Raw genomic sequence first — 19,881 nt, 5'->3', positions numbered from 1 at the left:
TTCTGGGAAAAACAGGACAGGTACTCAAGCTGGTCCAAGATAGCTTGAATGAATGAAGGGAGAGGCTGGTGGCTCTGATTTTTATTATTGTTAGGTAGTGGGAACAAGGTAGTGGGAACAAATCCACATATGGATTGGATTTGCATGATTCAAACTTCCCCACTGACAGCAAGGGCAAGAAGCCAGGGCTTTCTTTTTGACTTGTCCAGATATGGGGCAAGTGGTAGGAGAATGGGGTTTGAATGCTGTCAGTGGTCAAACATCAAAAATGAACTCAGACTCTTTATTACATTCATTTACATTTAAATTTTCAGTTGTTCATTAATAGTGTATAAAAATACAATTGACTTTTGTGTTTAACTTGTAGGCTATGATCTTGCTAAATTCACTTACTAATTCCAGTAGGTTTTTTTGTAAATTTTTTGGCAATTTCTATGTAGATGATCATGTTGTCTGCAAATAAGGGTATATATAGTTCTTTCTTTCTGATCTGTATGCCTTTTACTTTTTACTTTTATTTTAACTAATTAATTAATTAACCTTAAATTCCTGGTTAGAACCTTTATACAATGTTGAATAAAAGCGGTGAGAGGGAACATCCTTGTCTTGTTCCTGATCTCAGGGAGAAAGCTTTCACTGTTTCACCATATACTACAAAGTTAGTTGTAGGTATTTCATAGGTGAAGTTTATCAGGAAGTTTTCTTCCATTCCATAAGTACACAGAGATTTTATGGATTTTGAATATTGCCAAATGATTTCTGTGTTAAGATGATCATATGGTTTTTCTTTTTTGGTTTGTGAATATAATGAAATACATTGATTGATTTTCAAATGTAGAACCAACCTTGCATTCCTGGGATAAACTCTAGTTGGTTAATGATGTATGCTTTTTGTTATGTGGCTGGATTTGATCTGTTAAAATTTTGTTAAAGATTTTTGCATCTGTGTTCATGGTGGGTATATATATGTCTATAGTTTACTTTTCTTGCAATATCTTTGTCTGATTTGGGTAATAGGATAATGCTGGGTTTATAAAATGAGTTTGGGAGTGTTCTCTACTCCTCTGTTTTCTATAGAATTGTTATTCTTCAATGCAGATTGGTGAAGCCACTATGGAGGCAGTGTGGAGAGGGTCCTCAAAAACTTAAGAATAGAATTACCACATGACCCAGCAATCCCTCTCCTGGGTATCTACCCAAAAAAAATCTGAAAACATTTATCCGTAAAGATATATGAGATCCAATGTTCATTGCAGCTTTATTTACGGTGGCCAAATCATGGAAACAACCAGAGTATCCTTCAATACTGGATAAAGTATCCTTCAATGATTGGATAAAGACGATATGGTATACATACACAATGGAATACTATTCTGCCATAAGAAAAGATGAAATAGTACTATTTGCAACAACATGGAGATTATTATGCTCAGCGAAATAAATCAGACAGAAAAAGTAGAGAACCATATAATTTCACTGGTATGTGGTATATAAAACTGAAAACTACAAAAGAACAAGACAAACAAATGAAGAAACAAAAACTCATAGACACAGACAATAGTTTAGTGGTTACCAGAGGGTAAGGGGAGAGGAGGGTGGTAGATGAGGGTAAAGAGGATCAAATATATGGTGATGGATGGAGAACTGACTCTGGGTGGTGAACACACAATGTGATATGTAGGTGATGTATTACATAATTGTACACCTGAAACCTATGTAACTTTACTAACAATTGTCACCCCAATAAACTTTAATATAAAAACACAAAAAACAAAACAAAACAAAAAAAGAATTGTTATTATTCCATCTTGAATGTTTGTTAGATTTTACCAATGAAGTCTAGAGTTTTCTTTGTGGAAAGAATTTAAATTATAATTGTATACACACACACCACACACACACACACACACACACACACAGCTACTTAGGTTATATAGTTCTTGAGTGAGCTTTGATAATCTATCTTTCAAGAAATGTATCCATATTATCTTAATTGTCCAACTTACTGGGGTAAAGTTGTCATAATATTTTTATATTGTCCTTTTATTGTTTATATAATATAGAATGATATCCCCTCTATCATTGCCGATGTTGGTAATTTGTGTTATCTCACTTCTTCTCTTTGGGTAGAGGTTTATGAATTTTATTAATTTTTTTAAAGAACTACATTTTGGTTTTATTAATTTTTTTCTATTTTTAAATTTACTTTCAATTTTATTGATTTTTTTTTAAGCATTCTCTTCCCATTGCCTCTTTTTAATTAAATTTGTTGGGATGCCATTGGTTAATAAAATTATATCGGTTCCAAGTGTATAATTCTATAGTACATCATCTGTATATTCCTATATGGTGCATTGTGGTTCACCACCTGTGAAATCTCCTTCCATCACTATATATGAGAATTTGACCCTCTTTAATATCTTTTACCTTCTTCCTCCCCCCTTATCCTCCGGTAATCATTAAACTGTTGTCTGTGTCTATGAGTTTTTGTTTGTTTGTGTTGTTCATTTGTTGCTTTCAGTTTTAAATCCCACATATGAATGAAATCATGGTTTTCAACTATTTCTGACTTATTTTGCTTAACATGATAATCTCAAGATGCATCCATGTTGTCACATTGCATCATTGTTCACGATGGCCAAGACATGCAATTTTATTGATTTCTGTGGCAATATTCATTTTTTTCTGATTACTATGGGGATTAATTTTCTTTTTTTTTTTTGAATTTTTAAAGGTGAAAGTATATATCAATTTGAGATCTGCCTTTTCTACTATAAGCATTTTAATGCTTTATATTTCTCTCAAAGCACTGCTTCACCTGCATCCCAACATTTTGGTCTGTTGTGGTTTCATTTTCATTCAGTTCAAAAATTTGTTAATTTCTCTGGTGATTTATTCTTTGATGCATGGATTATTTAGAGGGGTGTTGTTTAACTTTTTAACATTCAGGAATTTTTCATATATATTTTTATTCATTTCTAAATCAATTTTTGGTGGTCAGAGAACACACTTTGTTTCATTGCAATCCTTTTAAATTTGTTCAGATATTTATTATGGCCCTGGATAAAGTCTATTTGCATTTGCAAAGATTATGTGCATTTGCAAAGAATATGTATTCTGCTGTTGTTTTGGTGTTCAATAATAAGTATTAATTAGGTCAAGTTAGTTCATAATTTGTCCAGGTCTTCTATATTCTTACTTATTTTTTTGTCTAGATGTTTTATCTATGATTGAAAGGAGAGTGTTGAAGTTTCCAAGTGCAATTATGTATTTATTCATTTCTCCTTTTAGTTCTGTCTGATTTTTGCTTCATGATTTTGGAGCTCTATTAGGCACATGCACATTTAGAATTGTTTTGTCTTATGATAAATTGACCCCTTTATCATATTGAAATGTCTTCTAAACTTTGTAATATATTTTGTACTGAAGTCTAGAGTTTATATTGTCATTCTCTTATTTATTTAGTGATTATGTGATGGATCTTTTTTCCATTTTCTTATTTATTACCTATGTGAATCTGGCTTTTTTATCCCATCTGACCATTTCTGCATTTTAATTGGAGTATTTAGACTATTTACACTTAATGCAGTTATTGATATGGTTGGATTTAAATCTACCACGTTGTTCTTTGCCCATTTCCTTTTAATCTTTCTACCTCTTTTGATTATATTATTTTTCTCCACTATTGACTTATTAGCTGACATCCTTTGTTTTATTTAAAATTTTTAGTGGTTGTGCTAGGGTTTACAATAAAAATCTTTAATTTATCACAGCATACATTCAAATACTATTATACCATTTAATGTATGGTATAAAATCCTTATAAAAAGCATACTTCTATTTCTCCCCGTCCCATCATTTGTGCTGTTGTTTTTATGTACAATTTGATGCTACATGTATTATGAACCCTATTTCACTACTTTTGCTTTAGACAGTCAATTATATTCTAAAGAGATTACAAATAAGGGGAAAATGTATCATATTTACCCCAAAATGTATCATATGGTAGGATGACCAATGCCCCCACCCCATGATATCCAGGTCCTAACCCTAGAGCCGATAAATATGATTCCTTATATGGCAAAAGAGACTTTGCAGATGCGATTAAGAATCTTGAGAGGGAGAGATTATCCTGGATTATCCAGGTGGTCCCAGTGACATCAGTGTCCTGATAAGAGGGAGATACTACTACAGAAGTAGATGTGATGACAGGAGCAAGCAAGAAGTTGGAGGGATATAAGGAAAGGGGTACTAGCCAAGTAATGCAGATGACCCCCAGAATCTAGAAAAGGCAAGGAAATGGCTGGTAGGAACCAGCCTTGCCGACATCTTGAGTTTAGCCCTGTGAAACTGATTTCAGACTTCTGGCCTCCAGAACTGTAAGAGGATAAATTTGCGTTGTTTTAAGCCACCAAGTTTACGGTATTTTGTTACAGCAGCCATAAGAAACTAATAAAGCCACAATTTTTACCATTTTCAAGTTCTTCATTTCTTCGTATAGATTGAAATTTCCATCTGATAATATACTCCTTTTGTGTTAAGAACTTCTTTTAAAATAACTTCTTTTAAGATCCATTTGCAATAAATTCTCTCAGCTTTTGTTTCTTTGAAGATGTCTTTATTTCTCCTTCATAGTTGAGTACAGAGTTCTAAGTTTACTGTTTTTTGTTTTATTCCCCTTACAGTATTTTAAAGTTGTCACTCCGTTATCTTCGGGACTGCATGTTTTCTGATAAAAAGTTTGCTGTCACTCTTATGCTTAATCCTCTATACATAATGTTTCATTTTTTGGCTGGCTGCCTTGATGATTTTCTCATGGGAATTAAGCAATTTGAGCATAGTGTACCTAGATGTTTTTTCTTTGTATTAATCCTGCTTGGGATGCTCTGAGCTTCTTGAATCTGTAATGTTTTGTCTTACATTGAGTTTAGAAAAGTCTCGGCAATTATCTCTTCAAATATCTTTTCTCTCTTGTTTGTTCTCTGTCCTTTTCTTCCTCTTTCCTCCTTCTCCCCCAGCAACTGTCTTGAATGGATGACTTGAATGGAGGAGAAATGAGTGCAAGCTTGGAAAGCCCTTACCTCCTTATGTCCAGCAGATAGACTCTGCCCAGCCTCCAACGTCATGCATAGATGTCACAGAGAAGCCTTTCTGAGGATTCCCCAAGTTTGGGGCAGGGCCTCAAACTGTGCCCACAATCCTGTGTCGGTCATAACACAGATCTTGCAGATTATAATTGTTTGTGCCTCTGTGCCCTCTTTTCAGGTCCCCAGGGCAGGACCATGCCAGCCAGGCCTGCCCCACACAGCCCTAGGCCAACAACTCGGTGAGCCTGCAGGGGTCCTTTGCTGCACCAGCTGGCTGCTCTAGCTCTGGGATGATTCTGCATACTGAGTTACAAAATTAAGTCCTCTTTCCCTGTTTTAGGAGAAGTAAATCATCACATGTCCTCTCCGTGAATGTGAGACGACTTGGGCTGGAAGTATGTGGTGCATCCTGCGAGGCTGGAGTCGAAGGCACGTGAGCCCATGGGGAGTCCTGGGGCAGGAGTGGCCCCCCGGCATGCGTGCTCTGGCCAGCGCGGCCTCCAGGAGTGGGGACGAGTACACTCATGTGGTGGTGGGTGCAGGCTCCGCGGGCTGTGTGCTGGCCAGACGGCTCACGGAGGACACTGATACACGTGTGCTGCTGCTGGAGGCCGGGCCGAAGGACACGTATGCAGGGAGCAAGAGGCTCCTGTGGAAGATCCACATGCCCGCGGCCCTTGTAGCCAACCTGTGCGACGACAGGTACAACTGGTACTACCACACGGAGCCGCAGGCAGGCCTGGACGGCCGTGTGCTGTACTGGCCGCGTGGCCGGGTGTGGGGAGGTTCCTCGTCCCTCAATGCCATGGTCTACATCCGCGGGCACGCCGAGGACTACAACCGCTGGCAGCGAGAAGGCGCCACAGGCTGGGATTACGAGCACTGCCTGCCCTACTTCCGCAAGGCGCAGCGCCACGAGCTGGGCGCCAGCAGGTACCGAGGCGGCGAAGGCCCGCTGCATGTGTCGCGGGGCAAGACCAACCACCCGCTGCACCAGGCCTTCCTGGAGGCAGCACAGCAGGCCGGCTATCCCCTCACCGAGGACATGAACGGCTACCAGCAAGAAGGCTTCGGCCTGATGGACATGACCATCCACGAAGGTAGCGTAAGGCCCCCAGCCCCCGATCCCTGGTTCTTCCTTTAAGAGAAACAATACCTACTCTGTCACAGCCCCATCCCTCCTGCTCCCGTCATGGTCCGTGAGTGTGGACAAAGTGAGGTTGGTAGGAGGTGGAGGGGATGTGCCATTGCAGCCCCTGCGGCCACAGAATACAAACCCCCGCCAGTGAGAAACGACTTGAAGATGAGGATGCCTTGGGCATTCTCGGGGCCTCTGGCTGTGGGTGTGGATAATGGGGAGTCAGTTCTCTGGCCAAACAGCCCAAAGGCTCCAGAGACTTACAGAAGGGGAATCTGAGGCACAGAACACCCAGGGGACCCCAGGTAGATGTAGATTGCACTTGGGCAGGGTCTTTTGGTCTCGGCCTTCCTTTGAAGGCAGAGCTTGCTTGGTCAGGGGAAGGACAGATGCCCTCTTTCTCCACCTTGTGGAGGTGCCAGGGGAAAGGGCAGGGGCTGTACCTGATCTCCTTGCTCTGTCCTGCAGGCAAGCGCTGGAGCACGGCCTGTGCATACCTGCACCCAGCACTGAACCGCTCCAACCTCAGGGCCGAGGCCCGGACATTCGTGAGCAGGGTGCTGTTTGAAGGCACCCGTGCAGTGGGCGTGGAGTACGTCAAGAATGGCCAGAGCCACAGGGTGAGCAGCCTGGGCAGCTCAGACGGCAGGAAGGGAGTGGGCAGTAGTCACACTCGTGTCCACCAGAACCGTGATGAGGAGCAGCTGGTGGCAATGGCATGAAAGATTATCCCCTGCAGGGCCTTGCAGGGGGTGAGGAAGTCCCCAGTCCAGCCACCTCCAAAGAGCCCGTGGTGCCCTGGCATGAGTGACCCCTGTGAGCCTTTGCCTGCCCCTCCACCTCAGAGCTGTCCCCAGTATCTTCCATATCTTTTCATAAGTTGATGGGTTTTAGGAGAGGCTTGAAAAACCACAACTGTGATCAGACTCCATATTTCTACACTATGCTGTTTTCCACTTAGCAGAGTGGCGGGATGGTTCTGCATCCCACACGAAGATCTAGCTCACTGCTTGCTTGACTGAAACCGCTCATTTGGGTGCCTGCTTTAATTCATCTCATTTAAGCTCTACAAACCTTTTTTTGAAGACCCTCATTACTGTCTTCTGGCCGTCGCAGAACATATCGGAGTAGGAGCCATGCTTTATTTACGATTGTAGCTGCACCTGTGAGAGGCTTTCCCATAGCGGCATCCTAAGCATTCTTTTCCTCGCCCTCGGGCATGGCACGGCTAAGGCCATGTTCTCAGAGTTCCGTCTGCCTTTGGGGAGGGAAGTGTGACGTGCATGGCCCTCTGCCTCTTCCAGGCTTATGCCAGCAAGGAGGTGATTCTGAGTGGAGGTGCCATCAACTCTCCGCAGCTGCTCATGCTGTCAGGTGTCGGCAATGCAGATGACCTCAAAAAGTTAGGCATCCCGCTGGTGTGCCACCTCCCAGGTGAGCTCCCTTCTCCACTGCTCCCAGAGGCTGTCTCTGCTAAATAAAAGGGTTTATTGTATTCTATTAGCATGAAGTGGGGAGGGGACAGGACTCAGTATTCCTCAGAACTGTCACATTCGTCCCGTGAGCCTGAAGGGCCCCCATCCCCCTCAGGACACTGCTTCCCACCAGGGACCCCGAGACTTCGTGTTTTCCTCCCTTTCCTGACCATTGTATCCCACCGAGAGGTGAGGCCCCTCTAGCAAGGAGCATCTGTCCATGAAGCGTGCTGGGCCAGGCTCGGGCAGGTCACGAGGGCAGGTCTGTGGTGAGAGGGATTCAGGCTTTTGTGTTTTCCATCCTCAGGACTCACCAGTTGCTCTGATGTTAAAGATGCCAACTCAGTGCTCCTGAGCATGCTTTTCATGTGAAGACAGTTCTCCAGGCCTGAAATTTATTTTATAAACTGTATTTGATGCCCGTCCTTCTTGCCCTCTCTTATAACCCAAGCTCCCAGGGGCCTGGGACATTTTGCATTGAGGCTTCATCACGAGAAGTCTGTGAAAGTTCTGGTCCATGGCAGTGACCTACCCAGCGTGCCCCTGAGCTTGGATGAGCTCAAACAGGGTCTGCACAGCATGACAGGGTTTCCTTCCCCAGGCTAGGGGTGAGGGTGCAACTGTAATGCCCATGTGGCTGTCAGCTTACTGACTGGTGCCTGCTACAGGCATGGGCCCTGCCCTCCTGGAGGGTACTGCTGAGCAGGAAAGCACCTGGACGGTTACAGGTACTGCAGTGAGTGACAAGCGCAGCATCTGAGAGGGTCAGACTTGGCAGCGAGTGCAAGAATGGTGGCCTTGGAAGTTGACCTGGGGAATGAGCAGGAGCTAGCCTGGCAGATAAGTGGATAGAAGTTTTCAAAACCAAGGCATTGTTGGGAGGCCAGCTAAGCCCCTCTTGGTAGTCATTTTTCCTAACCACTCCCTCCCATTTCAGGAGTTGGCCAGAACCTGCAAGACCACCTAGAGATATACATTCAACAGGCGTGCACCCGCCCCATCACCCTCCATTCAGCACAGAAGCCCTTGAGGAAGGTCCTGATTGGTCTGGAGTGGCTCTGGAAGTTTACAGGTGGGTGTGATCATCCATGACCTTGTTAAGAATGGTCTGTGGGCAGCACAGCTTTCTTCCTGAGCTGCCAAGCAGTGGCTCTGGTCCAAGATTGTTGGTTTGAAGCTGAGCTATGCCATTTACTTCAGCTCTTTGAGACTCAGCTTTCCCATCTGCAAAATGGGGATACACAGTTTCTGTCTGATGGGCTATGTGAGGACCAGATGCGATAGCACAAGGTGAGATTTCTCAAGGGCTAGGTGCTGTTCTCCCTTGAAGACGGATGGTGATAGTCTTGTGCTGGACACCATCAGGGGTGCGAGGAGCTAGGAGAAAAGGCACAGAAAGTTACTTGATGCTGGACTGCAGAATTAGCATCCATTTCTTAGCATTTTCCATTTGTGCTTTAGCTGAGTCTCAGAGTACGGAGTTTGGCAAGGAAATGCTGCTTTGAAATCCTACTCATTCACTCAGAATGTATTTCTTGCACACCTATGACATATGCTGTGTGCTAGAGGGTGAGAAGTGCCAGTAAGGCAGCTATCCTTGGGCCGTTTACACTTTAATGGGAACAACGGAAAGAACCAAGTAAGTATGATAAATTTTAAGCAGAGTGAAAGAAAGATCAGGATATTAGAGAATGGGGTTAGGGAATCTGAAAGGTAGGAAGAACATGTGCAGAGGCCCTGGGACTAGGAAACTAGTTGGGCCAGGGACACTGGAGCACATTTTGGAGGAAGCAGTGGTAGAGAGAGAGCTGGCTGTGTGTGAAGGGTGAGCTGCAGGAGGCACTGAGGTAGGCCAGGGCACCAGCAAGGAGGCCACTGGAGCAACCAGTTAAAAGGTGATCTGATCTGGGCTTGGACCGAGCCAGGAGTGTGAGTGGCATTGCCAAGGAGATGGCTTCAAGTAGATTTTGAAACTGAAGTCGATGAGCTTTTTTCTGATGGGCTGTCTGGTAGGTGATGAGGAAGAGGGAAGAGGCAGGGACAGCTCTCGTTTCTGCCCTTAGCCTTGCATGAAAGGACCTTTCACGGATGGAGGCCCACCAGGAGTCCAGGCTGGGCCAGGTTACGGATGCCCCCTGGATATCAGGCCTCACAGTTGAGGCAGGGGACGGGCAAAGCTGCAGACCCTCAGCATGTAGCTGACACTGAAAGCTGTGGTGCTAGGTGAGCCCACCTGGGAGAAAGAGGACAGACAGGAAGCCTGGGGGGCAGGAAGAGCTGGAGACTGGAGGCTGGCCCTCCTGCCACACCCTGACTTACTGCTGTTCGGATTCTCAGGGGATGGAGCCACAGCCCATCTGGAAACAGGTGGCTTCATCCGGAGCCAGCCTGGGGTCCCCCACCCAGACATCCAGTTCCACTTCCTGCCCTCCCAAGTGATCGACCACGGCCGGGTCCCCACCCAGCAGGAGGCTTACCAGGTGAGCACTTAGTCTCATCTTCCCCACTGCAGCAGGGCTTTCAGGGTGTGAGGCGTGGGGGGCGGAAGCCTGTGCCCTCAGCTGCTCAGTGTACCTGAGTGGGGAGAGGCAGTCTGCATGGTGCATGGAAAGGCAAGCCGAGCCCGGCACGCACATCAGGGCACATACTCCAGGTCCTGAGTACTCGAAATGGACCAGTGGGGCTGAGTCTGCCCTGGGATTGCCATTCCTTGAAGGTTTTGGACAATTAGGTAAAGCCAGGAATGATTCATTGAGGTGGGTTTTGATCACTCGTGGAAGGGTTGGAGGGCAGGTAATTTCAGGCAAATGCTAACATGTATTTGCTCTTAATTGCCTTTGGATATAGAGTCCCACCCACAGGAAACCCGGGACCTCTCTAAGCTACTGAGTTTGGGGTTCATGGAGGTCACTGCTTCCTCTGGGTTCTTCCAGGTGCATGTGGGGACCATGCGGGGCACGAGTGTGGGCTGGCTCAAACTGAGGAGTGCCAACCCCCGGGACCACCCTGTGATCCAACCGAACTACTTGTCAACAGGTGATTCACCAGCCGCCTTTGTCTCCCCCAGGCCAGGGCTTGCTGGGTCATTGAGTGAATGCCTTTATGGGGTTCATATTTATCTCTGACTCCTACCCCTGGCCCATGTTTTCTGAGACACAAGTCACCCTCTGCCCTCCCTCCACCCCGTCATTGTAGGCTGTACCCTCACACACACTGCTATGTAGTGCCCTGGGATGTCATTTTACAAGTAGGAGAGATGTGCAGCCTTCAGAACTACCACCAGGAGGTACAAAGAGAACTGGCTGTGTACACACAGCTCACAGAGACGTTTTCCTGCTGTTACTTGAGCATTCTCTAAAAGGGAATTACATTCCTGGGCCAGCCTCTTTGCGTGCAGCAAAAAGGAGCACTCCCCCTCAGGTGTCGCCCTGATGACTCGCAGGGTACTCACAGCCATGCTGGCAGAGCATGTATTCTTATCCCCATTTTACAGATAAGAAAATTCAGATCCCCAGTTTAACCCTGGGGCAAGCTGTGTCCATCTAGGATGCTGTCTGTTTGGGCTTATTGAGACTCTGCTTGGTGGCCACGTCACCGCCTATGGGTAGGTGACAAGCAACCTGGTGGCTCAGACCTCCATGTCCTGAACTTACTGTGAGGCTCTCCATGCCTAGAATCTTCCAGCAAGGCCAGCATGGTAAGAGGAGGAGTCTCACTTGTTTCTTCTCAACAGAAACCGATATCGATGACTTCCGTCGGTGTGTGAAGCTGACCAGAGAAATTTTTGCACAGGAAGCCCTGGCTCCTTTCCGGGGGAAGGAGCTCCAGCCAGGAAGCCACGTCCAGTCAGACAGAGAGATAGAGGCCTTTGTGCGGGCGAAAGCGGACAGTGCCTACCACCCCTCGTGCACCTGTAAGATGGGCCAGCCCTCTGATCCCACTGCCGTGGTGGATCCGCAGACCAGGGTGATTGGGGTGGAAAACCTCAGGGTGGTCGACGCCTCCATCATGCCCAGTGTGGTCAGCGGCAATCTGAATGCCCCCACAATCATGATGGCAGAGAAAGCAGCCGACATCATTAAGGGGCAGCCCCCACTCTGGGACAAGGATGTCCCTGTGTACAAGCCCAGGACCCTGGCCACCCAGCGTTGAGGCAGTCGCTGCCTGAGAAGCCCCTGGACGAGCCAAGAGGGCCAGCACAGCCCTTTTCTGAAACTGTCTAGACTGTTAGGATTCAATGGCAAAGAAGTGGATAATTTACGAAATGAGACCAGTACTGGTCAGTGAAGCAGGCTCCCTGTTCCCAGCGTTTTCCTGTGGGCCCACTGGGGAAGGTCAGATTTCCGGCTGGGCCCCTCCTCTCCGCCTCGTGCAGATGGGTAACTATCATCCTTGTCTTGTATTCCATGCTGCTCTCCAACCCAGGGTCCCGCTGCCTCCCTCCATCCTGGCTGGACTTGAGAAAAGTGGTTCTCTCCCAGGCCTCCCTCTGAAGACATGCCCCTCAAAGAGGGTGCTGTGCAGAGACTGGGTGTCAATCAGACCTCCACTGCCTTGTCCAAGGGGGCACTCTCCACCTCAAGCTGTAACTGAGGCCAGGAGTCACTCGATAGGGAGCAAGGGAGCTCACCCGGAGTGCATGCATAAGCCTCCAGCATCCCTGGTCAGCCAGGAGAACTGCCTGCTGGAGGAAGCGCAGGCTTCCCCTTTTTCTTTTTCTTCTGCTTCCCGATTTCACTCTTGGAGTGAGGCAGGAACCACTGTTCAGTTGGGTCACTGAGGGTCTTGCAGCCCACCTGTCTAATGCTCTAGTTCTTACTAAACACAGCCCGACAAGAGGATTTGTAGACCTTGTTCAGGGAGACAAGAGTCCGGAGAGACTCTTCACTAGCAGAGGTTTCACAATTAAACATTTTAAAAGGTTGTCCTATTACTGGGAAACCTAGAACCCAGAGCAAACCCCACATACCAGACCACTGCTCCATGTCAAAGCAGCGAGCCCCAGAGGATGCTTTCCCCTCAGCCTGGGAAAATGACTCAGCACTGGACAAAGCCAGCTAATTCTTATTCTCCAGATGTCCATGGGAACAGACCAGAATGGAGCCGAGACTGACGGAAAAAGTAGTCAAGTAAATCTATGCTCCCTGATCCTGTAAAAATGCAATTGAGAGAAAAATAAATTGTCAAAGATTTGAGTTTGGGAGAAAAAAGACAGACACAAGTAGCATTTAAAACAGTTCTTTGATCTTTAAACTTCTTACAATTCAAAAATGTAACCCAGTAATTTATTTTTTACTGAGATGCTTATTCAGACGGTTCTTACAAGGTAAAGAAAACTAAATGCATTCTGGATTGATTTTTCTGAAGCTATTCAAAGCCACCGTCGGTGGCATGGCAGAAAAGAATTGCTATATGGAAACCTGCCATGCTGGGCCCAGAATACAGAAGGGAGAGAAATGGGGCATTCCAAGCTCCTCCCAGGACCAGACTGGACTGAGGGGGCTTGGAATCCTGGCAGCCACAACTTGCGTTTCTGAGAAAGACCTTCCAGAAAGGTGGAAAGAAGAGAACCATCATACCTCTTCTTTAAAAATTTTAAGCAGCTCCTGTTTAAATCTTACCTGTATCCTGCTTTACTTTGTTCCAAGGGAGGCTCGAGAAAGAAAATTCTAAATCTGCCCAAAGATTTCTTTCTCCTATGGTAGAGAGGTTTGCCACCTGCCCCACAGCCTTGGTCCATAGCCGTCATCCTGTGGGTCTTGGAGCCACCTGCAGGGGCGAAGGAACAGCACAGGAGTGCAAGTACCAGCCATCGCTCTGAGGGCCAACGAGTGACAACTTAGGTGTGGAGGGGGATCTCAGGCGACTGTGACTGTACCGACCTTCTTGGTATGGATATGGCAGGTGACACAGCCATTTAGTCCTGCCATCTCTGCATTCTGTGGTGTCGTCGGCCTCCGAGACAATGGCTGATTTGCTACTGGGGCTGTACTGTAAGTTAAGGAAAATAACGTGTCCCTGTACAGCTTCATTATATCCGGGTGCCTTTCTCACTCTTGCTTATGCGTCTTTGTTTCTGTGATCACACGCAGAAATAAGTTTCAAAGGGGATGACCATGAGGGTCCTATACCCAGGACTCACAGAAGTCCAAGTGGAAAACTGTGCTGTTGGGGTTCAGACACAGGCCAGAATACTCTGCCTTGAGGGGGTTCCTCACTCGAGCCCGCCAGCTGGAGTGTTGTCACTGTCTGGGCAGAGTGCAGCAGTGGCCCATGTCACAACAATGGGACTGTGTGAACATTCCACTGCCATGAGGAAAAAGAGTTGGTGGCTGGGGAAGCCAGAGAAGGGAGCAAGTGCGGCTGGAGTTGGGGAAGAGGAGCCACATAATGCTGCCCGCCCAGAGACCAGGCCAGCACTCAGCCTCTCAAGGAGTCGGGCAAACTTTGTCAGTTACACCCCTGAGCATAAAGCCTGCATGAAAACATGAAAGAATGCACTTTTCAAAAAATAGTTTCAAAGCGGAACACAAAACTGTGACTGCCTAGCGATCAGCCGCTGAGGAGCGCTGACCCCTTTGCAGAAACCTGTGTCGAGGCTGCTACATCAGCAGAAAGTTCTCCCTGACAGAATAAGGGACAGAACATGCAGGTATAGGAGCAGCCTACCTGCAGCGTGACCAGGAAATGGCGGGTCCTGGAAGTGGGAACTCTGGTGCCTTAACTCTACCCTTTCTGCTTCCAGTGCAAGCAGCAGCATTTCCTTAAATTCAAATAGATGATTTTCTCCAGCCAAACCCCGTTGACTTCCACCCAAAGGTCATTTCATAGTTCCACTGATCGATGTAACAGCAGATCTAATACCTAGATCCTTTTCTCTTAAAAATCAGGGAAAAAAAAAAACCCCACAAAACCACACCCTCTCAACTGGCTCTGTCTTGAGACCCAGGCAGCCTCCCATATCTTCTGCCACTGTCCCCACAGCGCCACCTCGAGACACTCTCACTGTTGCTCCCCTGTTGGAAGCAGGGGCCCCCAGGCCTGCTCCTCATACTCGCCTGACCTCCTAAGTTCCCCGTAGAAAAGAAATACCATTTTAAAGAAATAAAAACTTTTCCAACAATTGAAAGTGTAGCTGGAGTCTGTTTCGAGTCGGGGTAGTCTAGCAAATGAATTGGAGCGCTGCGTGACAACAGCTCTCTTGCTAACCAGTTTTTAGAACACACTGACTGCCCATCCTAACAAAAACCTTTGCAGGAAAGCAGGTAATGACACGGCCGTGGTGCAGCCTATTAAAAAGAAAAAGAAGAGAACATCAAGTGACCTGTTTCCTCTCACATACATGGATGGGGTCAGTGGTAGAGTGGGTTCCTCAAGCACATCCAGCCCCCACTGCACCGAGACGCTTCCGGGTCTTCACAACCCACCCTTTCTGGCCTTGCGCTGATTCTGAAACATCTTGGAATGGAAGCACCGCCTGGCCAAGTCTGGATGGAAATCACAGAGACAGTTCTTAACAAGGTTCTTGCTCAATGATAGTGAAATCAGAGCTGCCATTTCCATTTTGTGATATTATGAAAAACACATATTAAAGAAATTCAATGTACCATTCCTGGGGACACAACAAAATGACCTTTTCTCAGGGGATGGAAGGGAAACCGAAAGGAAAGACATTTAATCTTAACACTTACCTAAAACAAAGGAAAAAAATCATGCTCTACAACTTCAAATTTTTCTTACAAAGAAAAATTTAATGTTAGGTGAGAGGTTGAACCAGGCGTAAAGTAGACAGATATTCGGAGTGGTGCAACCTATAAAAATGCCGGTTTTTAGGTACTGACGGGAAAACATCATTGCCTATGCCAGAAAAGTCAGCTGGTAGGCAGCATTGGACTGGTGATGGTAAACCACACAGTAAGACCAATATCTAAAAGAGAAACAGAATCCCAGACCGTAGTAACAGTGGTTTAGCCCTTTAGGAGAAACAGTGCTCTCTGCAGCTGGTATTGTTACCATAGGCATTGAAGAAGCCACAAGGATAAGAAAAATATCTATTTAGAGAATTACAGTTACAGAACTGCCCACACAGAGTGTTCGCCCCTTCTGAAGCTCTCACTGGCAAACACCAGGTGTTTGCAAGGAGAGCTCCCAAACATAATAAAATTATTACACAGTTTTATTATGAAGAACGTTTTGCATTTTAATAAAAAAGAGTTTACGTCAGGAAACAGTTATTTACAAACCTTGAAGTGTTTTTGCCTGGATTTGGAGTAAGAATGTCTTAAGAAGAGGTTTGTAAGGTCTTCATAACAAAGTATTGTTATTTACAACAACCAAAAAAAAAAACCCACTGATGAACAGGTTGTCTATGTGATATTTAAAAATTATGAACCAAAAATTGCTACCTGTTTTTTGTTTGTTTGGTTGGTTGGTTTTTGACTACAAAGAATCCCTGCCAAGGTAACTTGACAAAGTCGGCATAATTCTGTGAACAGAAAAGGAAGCCTTGACAGGTCTCGTGATCCAAAAGTGGGTTTTCATCAGGAAGTGCAATCGGCGTGGGAGTGCATCTAATGAAAACGTCAGCCCTCATTCAATTGCATATAAAAGCCCTCAGAGAACACACAGTACAGCAATATTTTGTAAAAAGGCAATAATACGATTTCTCCAGAACCCAACCTTCTAATCCTATAGATCGTCACTTTGCTCCCTCTCCCCCTTTCCCCAGCGGTCCTTATTTCTTAAGACAAGCAGCATCACCGTTTCCCAGGGGACATGAGTCGCGGGACTTCATCCACCCGTGCAATCATTCCTGCACTAGAGATGCAGAAATGTCCTGCAGGCAGGTGAGAAGCCAACAACTATGAAGGCCACAGGGTCAGAGTAACCAGCTGGACCTACTGCCATGAACTTGGGGAGGGAGAGGTAAAGTGAAATAAGACAGTGGCAACCCATGGCGGATCAAAAGGTACACTATCAACTCACAGAACTCTCGCCCAAAGAAAAGACTGCAAATAATCTCATGTATATCTCATGTAAAGACAGATTCATAGTGACTCAAAATATTTCAGAAAAATCTCTGTAGTGTCAGGTTCTTTTGAACTTAAAATTTTACCCCCAAAAGATTTTCACTCAATAAATGAGAATTGGCTCTATTTCTTCTACTTCTGTTTAGTCTGAGTAAAAATACTAAGAATTTCTAGATTTCAGTGGGGAACTATAATTATTAGGACCCATGGATATTGCTGCAGTTCAAATACGGTACAATAATTACAAAATATAGACCATCTCTTTACAAATACAAATTATAATATATTACAAGTCATGTACAGTAAATCTATAATTTTTAACCAAATTAGTGTATCTAAGTTGACCTGGTTGCGAGTGATTATTCCAGTTTACAGTTGCCCTTATCCTGACAGTCAGAAACCGACCATCTGAGTGACGCTCTGTCATGTAAACTCGTGTCATATAACAGAAAACCTCTTTTACAAGGTCCTGCTTTCCTCTCAGGATGACAGCTGGTAGGTAGGGCCTGACTTACACACTGAGTTTCAGAACAGCTAAACAGAAACCAGGAAGCAGTATATTTTTTGGGGGGAAGGGTTTAAAACTGGCTATGCTGGGCCCAGTGAATGTCTGATATGCTAGACCAATGGCTGAGGTAATGACACAGGTATGGTGATCGTCATCACCTTTAACCTTCCCCACCGTGCCTGCAGGCAGGTCGGTGGGCACGGGTGAGTGCCCCAGATGCACTCTGAACAAGAGGGCAGGGCTCGTCCGCCCTCTACACGGGTCAGTCCTCTGAGAGAGGGTTGGACCTGCTGTTTATCATAACGGGGGCTGAGCATGTGTGCACAGCTGTTCCCTACCAGGTGTATGGCTTCCTTGAGGCATGACATCACTTGTACAAAAGTCTAATCGAATGTGGACGTCACACGAGTGCCTAAACTTTCCTAACTACGAGGCACTTTTTCCCTGGCCCTCCAGCACCCCACCTGAGGGGCCAGAGCCAGTCTGCCCCTCCCGGGGGGGCTACAGGGTGGTGATACATATCATCTCATCTGCCAGGTCCTCCTCCTCTCTCCCGGGCTCTGGCTCTTCGTCGCTGTAGCCTGGCCCAAAGTCCTGGAGGTCATAGTCCTGCCGGTTTGAGATGGAGCCCACGTCCCCATTAGCCCGGGAATGCACGTTCCCATTAAGCAGGTTGCTGGCTGCACTCTCCATTTCGTCGATGGTTAGGTCACAGGCATCAGCAATTTCATGTTTTGTCGCCGACACAAACTTTGGATCCCTTGCATACCGTCCTAAGCCTTCCGATATCAGGACCTGCACAGGTATGGTGATCAATGGGAAGAGGATCAATGGCGTGAATGCATTATAAGGCGTTGAGGGGGGACAGTGACACAAAACCCACCTGCACACTAACTGCATGCTGTGCGTCTGGGACCCAGCCAGTCATATTCACTAGACCTCATGCATAGGAGCTAAATGTGACTGCAAATGGCTTTGGCTTTCAAATGTCATGGAGCTCAGAACTATACAGCACCCCACAAGGGCGAAACCCACTGAGGAAGAAGATTTTAGTACCATGTTTCCCCGAAAATAAGACCTATCTGGACCATCAGCTCTAATGAGTCTTTTGGAGCAAAAATTAAGACCCGGTCTTATATAAGACCTGGTCTATTATATTAAAATAATACCAGGTCTTATATTAATTTTTGCTCCAAAAGATGCATTAGAGCTGATGGCCTGGATAGGTCTTATTTTCGGGGAAACACGGTATAAACTGGTAATAGTTGCAGGAAGAGCATACATAATCCTAGGTACCGCTAATTTATGAGATTCAGCAGTGATGGTGGTTTCACATTCATGCTTTAAGTACCACCCTTGCTTCTAAGAGGTGGGCGGACGCCCTGCCCTCAGTCACCCCCTGCTCCTGCCCTGTGTGGTTCTCATGACTCTCCCCTGCTGTGCCTGCAGCCCACACTCAGGCGGCTCGGTTTCTCGATGAGCCATACTCACTGCCTCCACCAAGCTGTCTGCGCTCCTCTGCTTGTCGCTGTTTTTGTTGTGGAAGCTGCTGGGGACAGTCAGGCTGGCTGGTGTGAAAGTCCGATAGGAGATGCCAGGCTCGTCCGTGTACCATGAGCTGCGGTGCAGGGAGGGCAGGCTCCCATTGACCTGGTCCAGGGCCTCCGACTGCTCCACCTGGATCAGGGGGGTGTAGCACGGCGTCCAGTCCTGATATGGAGGGGTTGCTGGAGGGGTGGCCCAAGACCGGGTTGAGTGGCTCGGGGAGTACTTCTGAGCTTTACTTGGATCTAGGCCTGCAACTGCCATGATCTGAAGAGAAAGGGGACATGGGGAGACCAGAGGCCCTCAGAGGTACAGGCCTCAGGCCTCCTCAAGATGGACTAAGCATGCGGGGCAGCCTCGGACAAGGACCTCAAAAGGACATGAGTACACTGAGTAAATTAAGTGAGCTGGCAGTAAAAATCTGGCTTTCTAGCGGACTGCATTCTCTTTTTCCCCAAATCCACAATGCATTTCTTATGACTGTTCCCCAGTAGGAATCAGTTGCTAATTCATGAAGTTACTTCAGAATGATCAAGCATCAGGGACGACGTATAAGCTGGGGCATATGAACCTGCCACCCAGTGTACTGTGATTTAAATATGGAAGTACATTCAGGGCAAACTCATGGCTCCCAGCACTCACAGGGAAACACAGCTGGCTCTCATTCTGCGACGCATCACAAGGCCAGTGTCTGTTCTGAAGCGCTAGGTCCAAGCCCTGTTTCCCCCGCCTGTGCCACCACAGTGACACCACAGCACACCCACCCCGGCATTCCCACTCTGCTCAGGGGGACCCTGAGGCCCAGTTTTGCGAACAGCGCAGGCCCAAGGCCAAAGGGGAAGCCATGATCTCCCGAGGGAGGCAGGGCCGATGGGATCTGGGTCTGCTCAGGGCGGGGCAGCAAAGGGACGGCATTTTCACGCCCGTGCCCATGGAGAGACTTCCATGCCTACTTGGTTCGTGGCATTTGATGGCCTGGGCCTTCCCAAGTTTTGTCCTAATAAAGCAGGACACAACTGTAGGCAGAAAAGTAAAATGTTGGCAGAGATGTGCTCTTTTCAGAAAGGAAATGTACCCTATTTGTGTCCTTGAGGCAAAG

The 19,881-nt window shown here is 46.6% G+C and overlaps 2 protein-coding genes across 11 annotated transcripts in view; one reads left to right on the top strand and one right to left on the bottom strand.

Annotated features, from left to right (window-relative positions):
* Positions 1–14,014, top strand: part of CHDH (choline dehydrogenase) — a 28,283-nt gene extending 14,269 nt beyond the window's left edge. For 3 of the 6 annotated variants that reach the window (XM_033132028.1, XM_033132027.1, XM_033132025.1), the window contains 8 exons: positions 5,266–5,326; positions 5,428–6,187; positions 6,694–6,845; positions 7,530–7,659; positions 8,638–8,772; positions 10,038–10,180; positions 10,634–10,736; positions 11,434–14,014. In XM_033132028.1, the coding sequence (XP_032987919.1) occupies positions 5,485–6,187; positions 6,694–6,845; positions 7,530–7,659; positions 8,638–8,772; positions 10,038–10,180; positions 10,634–10,736; positions 11,434–11,852 (1,785 nt within the window). In that variant the 5' untranslated portion in view covers positions 5,266–5,326; positions 5,428–5,484 and the 3' untranslated portion in view covers positions 11,853–14,014. The remainder of the gene's footprint in view (positions 1–5,265; positions 5,327–5,427; positions 6,188–6,693; positions 6,846–7,529; positions 7,660–8,637; positions 8,773–10,037; positions 10,181–10,633; positions 10,737–11,433) is intronic. The other 3 variants (XM_033132029.1, XM_033132030.1, XM_033132026.1) reach the window with 1 other exon arrangement.
* CACNA1D (calcium voltage-gated channel subunit alpha1 D) overlaps positions 14,009–19,881 on the bottom strand; it is a 315,463-nt gene continuing 309,590 nt past the window's right edge. For 3 of the 5 annotated variants that reach the window (XM_033132022.1, XM_033132024.1, XM_033132021.1), the window contains 2 exons: positions 18,729–19,049; positions 15,431–18,032 (listed from right to left, as the gene is read on the bottom strand). In XM_033132022.1, coding sequence (XP_032987913.1) covers positions 17,739–18,032; positions 18,729–19,049 — 615 coding nt within the window. In that variant the 3' untranslated portion in view covers positions 15,431–17,738. Of the gene's footprint in view, positions 18,033–18,728; positions 19,050–19,881 lie in introns of all 5 variants that reach the window. The other 2 variants (XM_033132020.1, XM_033132023.1) reach the window with 2 other exon arrangements.

This window comes from Rhinolophus ferrumequinum, chromosome 17 (genome assembly GCF_004115265.2).
Source record: "Rhinolophus ferrumequinum isolate MPI-CBG mRhiFer1 chromosome 17, mRhiFer1_v1.p, whole genome shotgun sequence".
Taxonomy (NCBI): domain Eukaryota; kingdom Metazoa; phylum Chordata; class Mammalia; order Chiroptera; family Rhinolophidae; genus Rhinolophus; species Rhinolophus ferrumequinum.
Note: the sequence above shows the minus strand (reverse complement) of the source record. Positions and strands in the feature narration are given on the sequence as shown.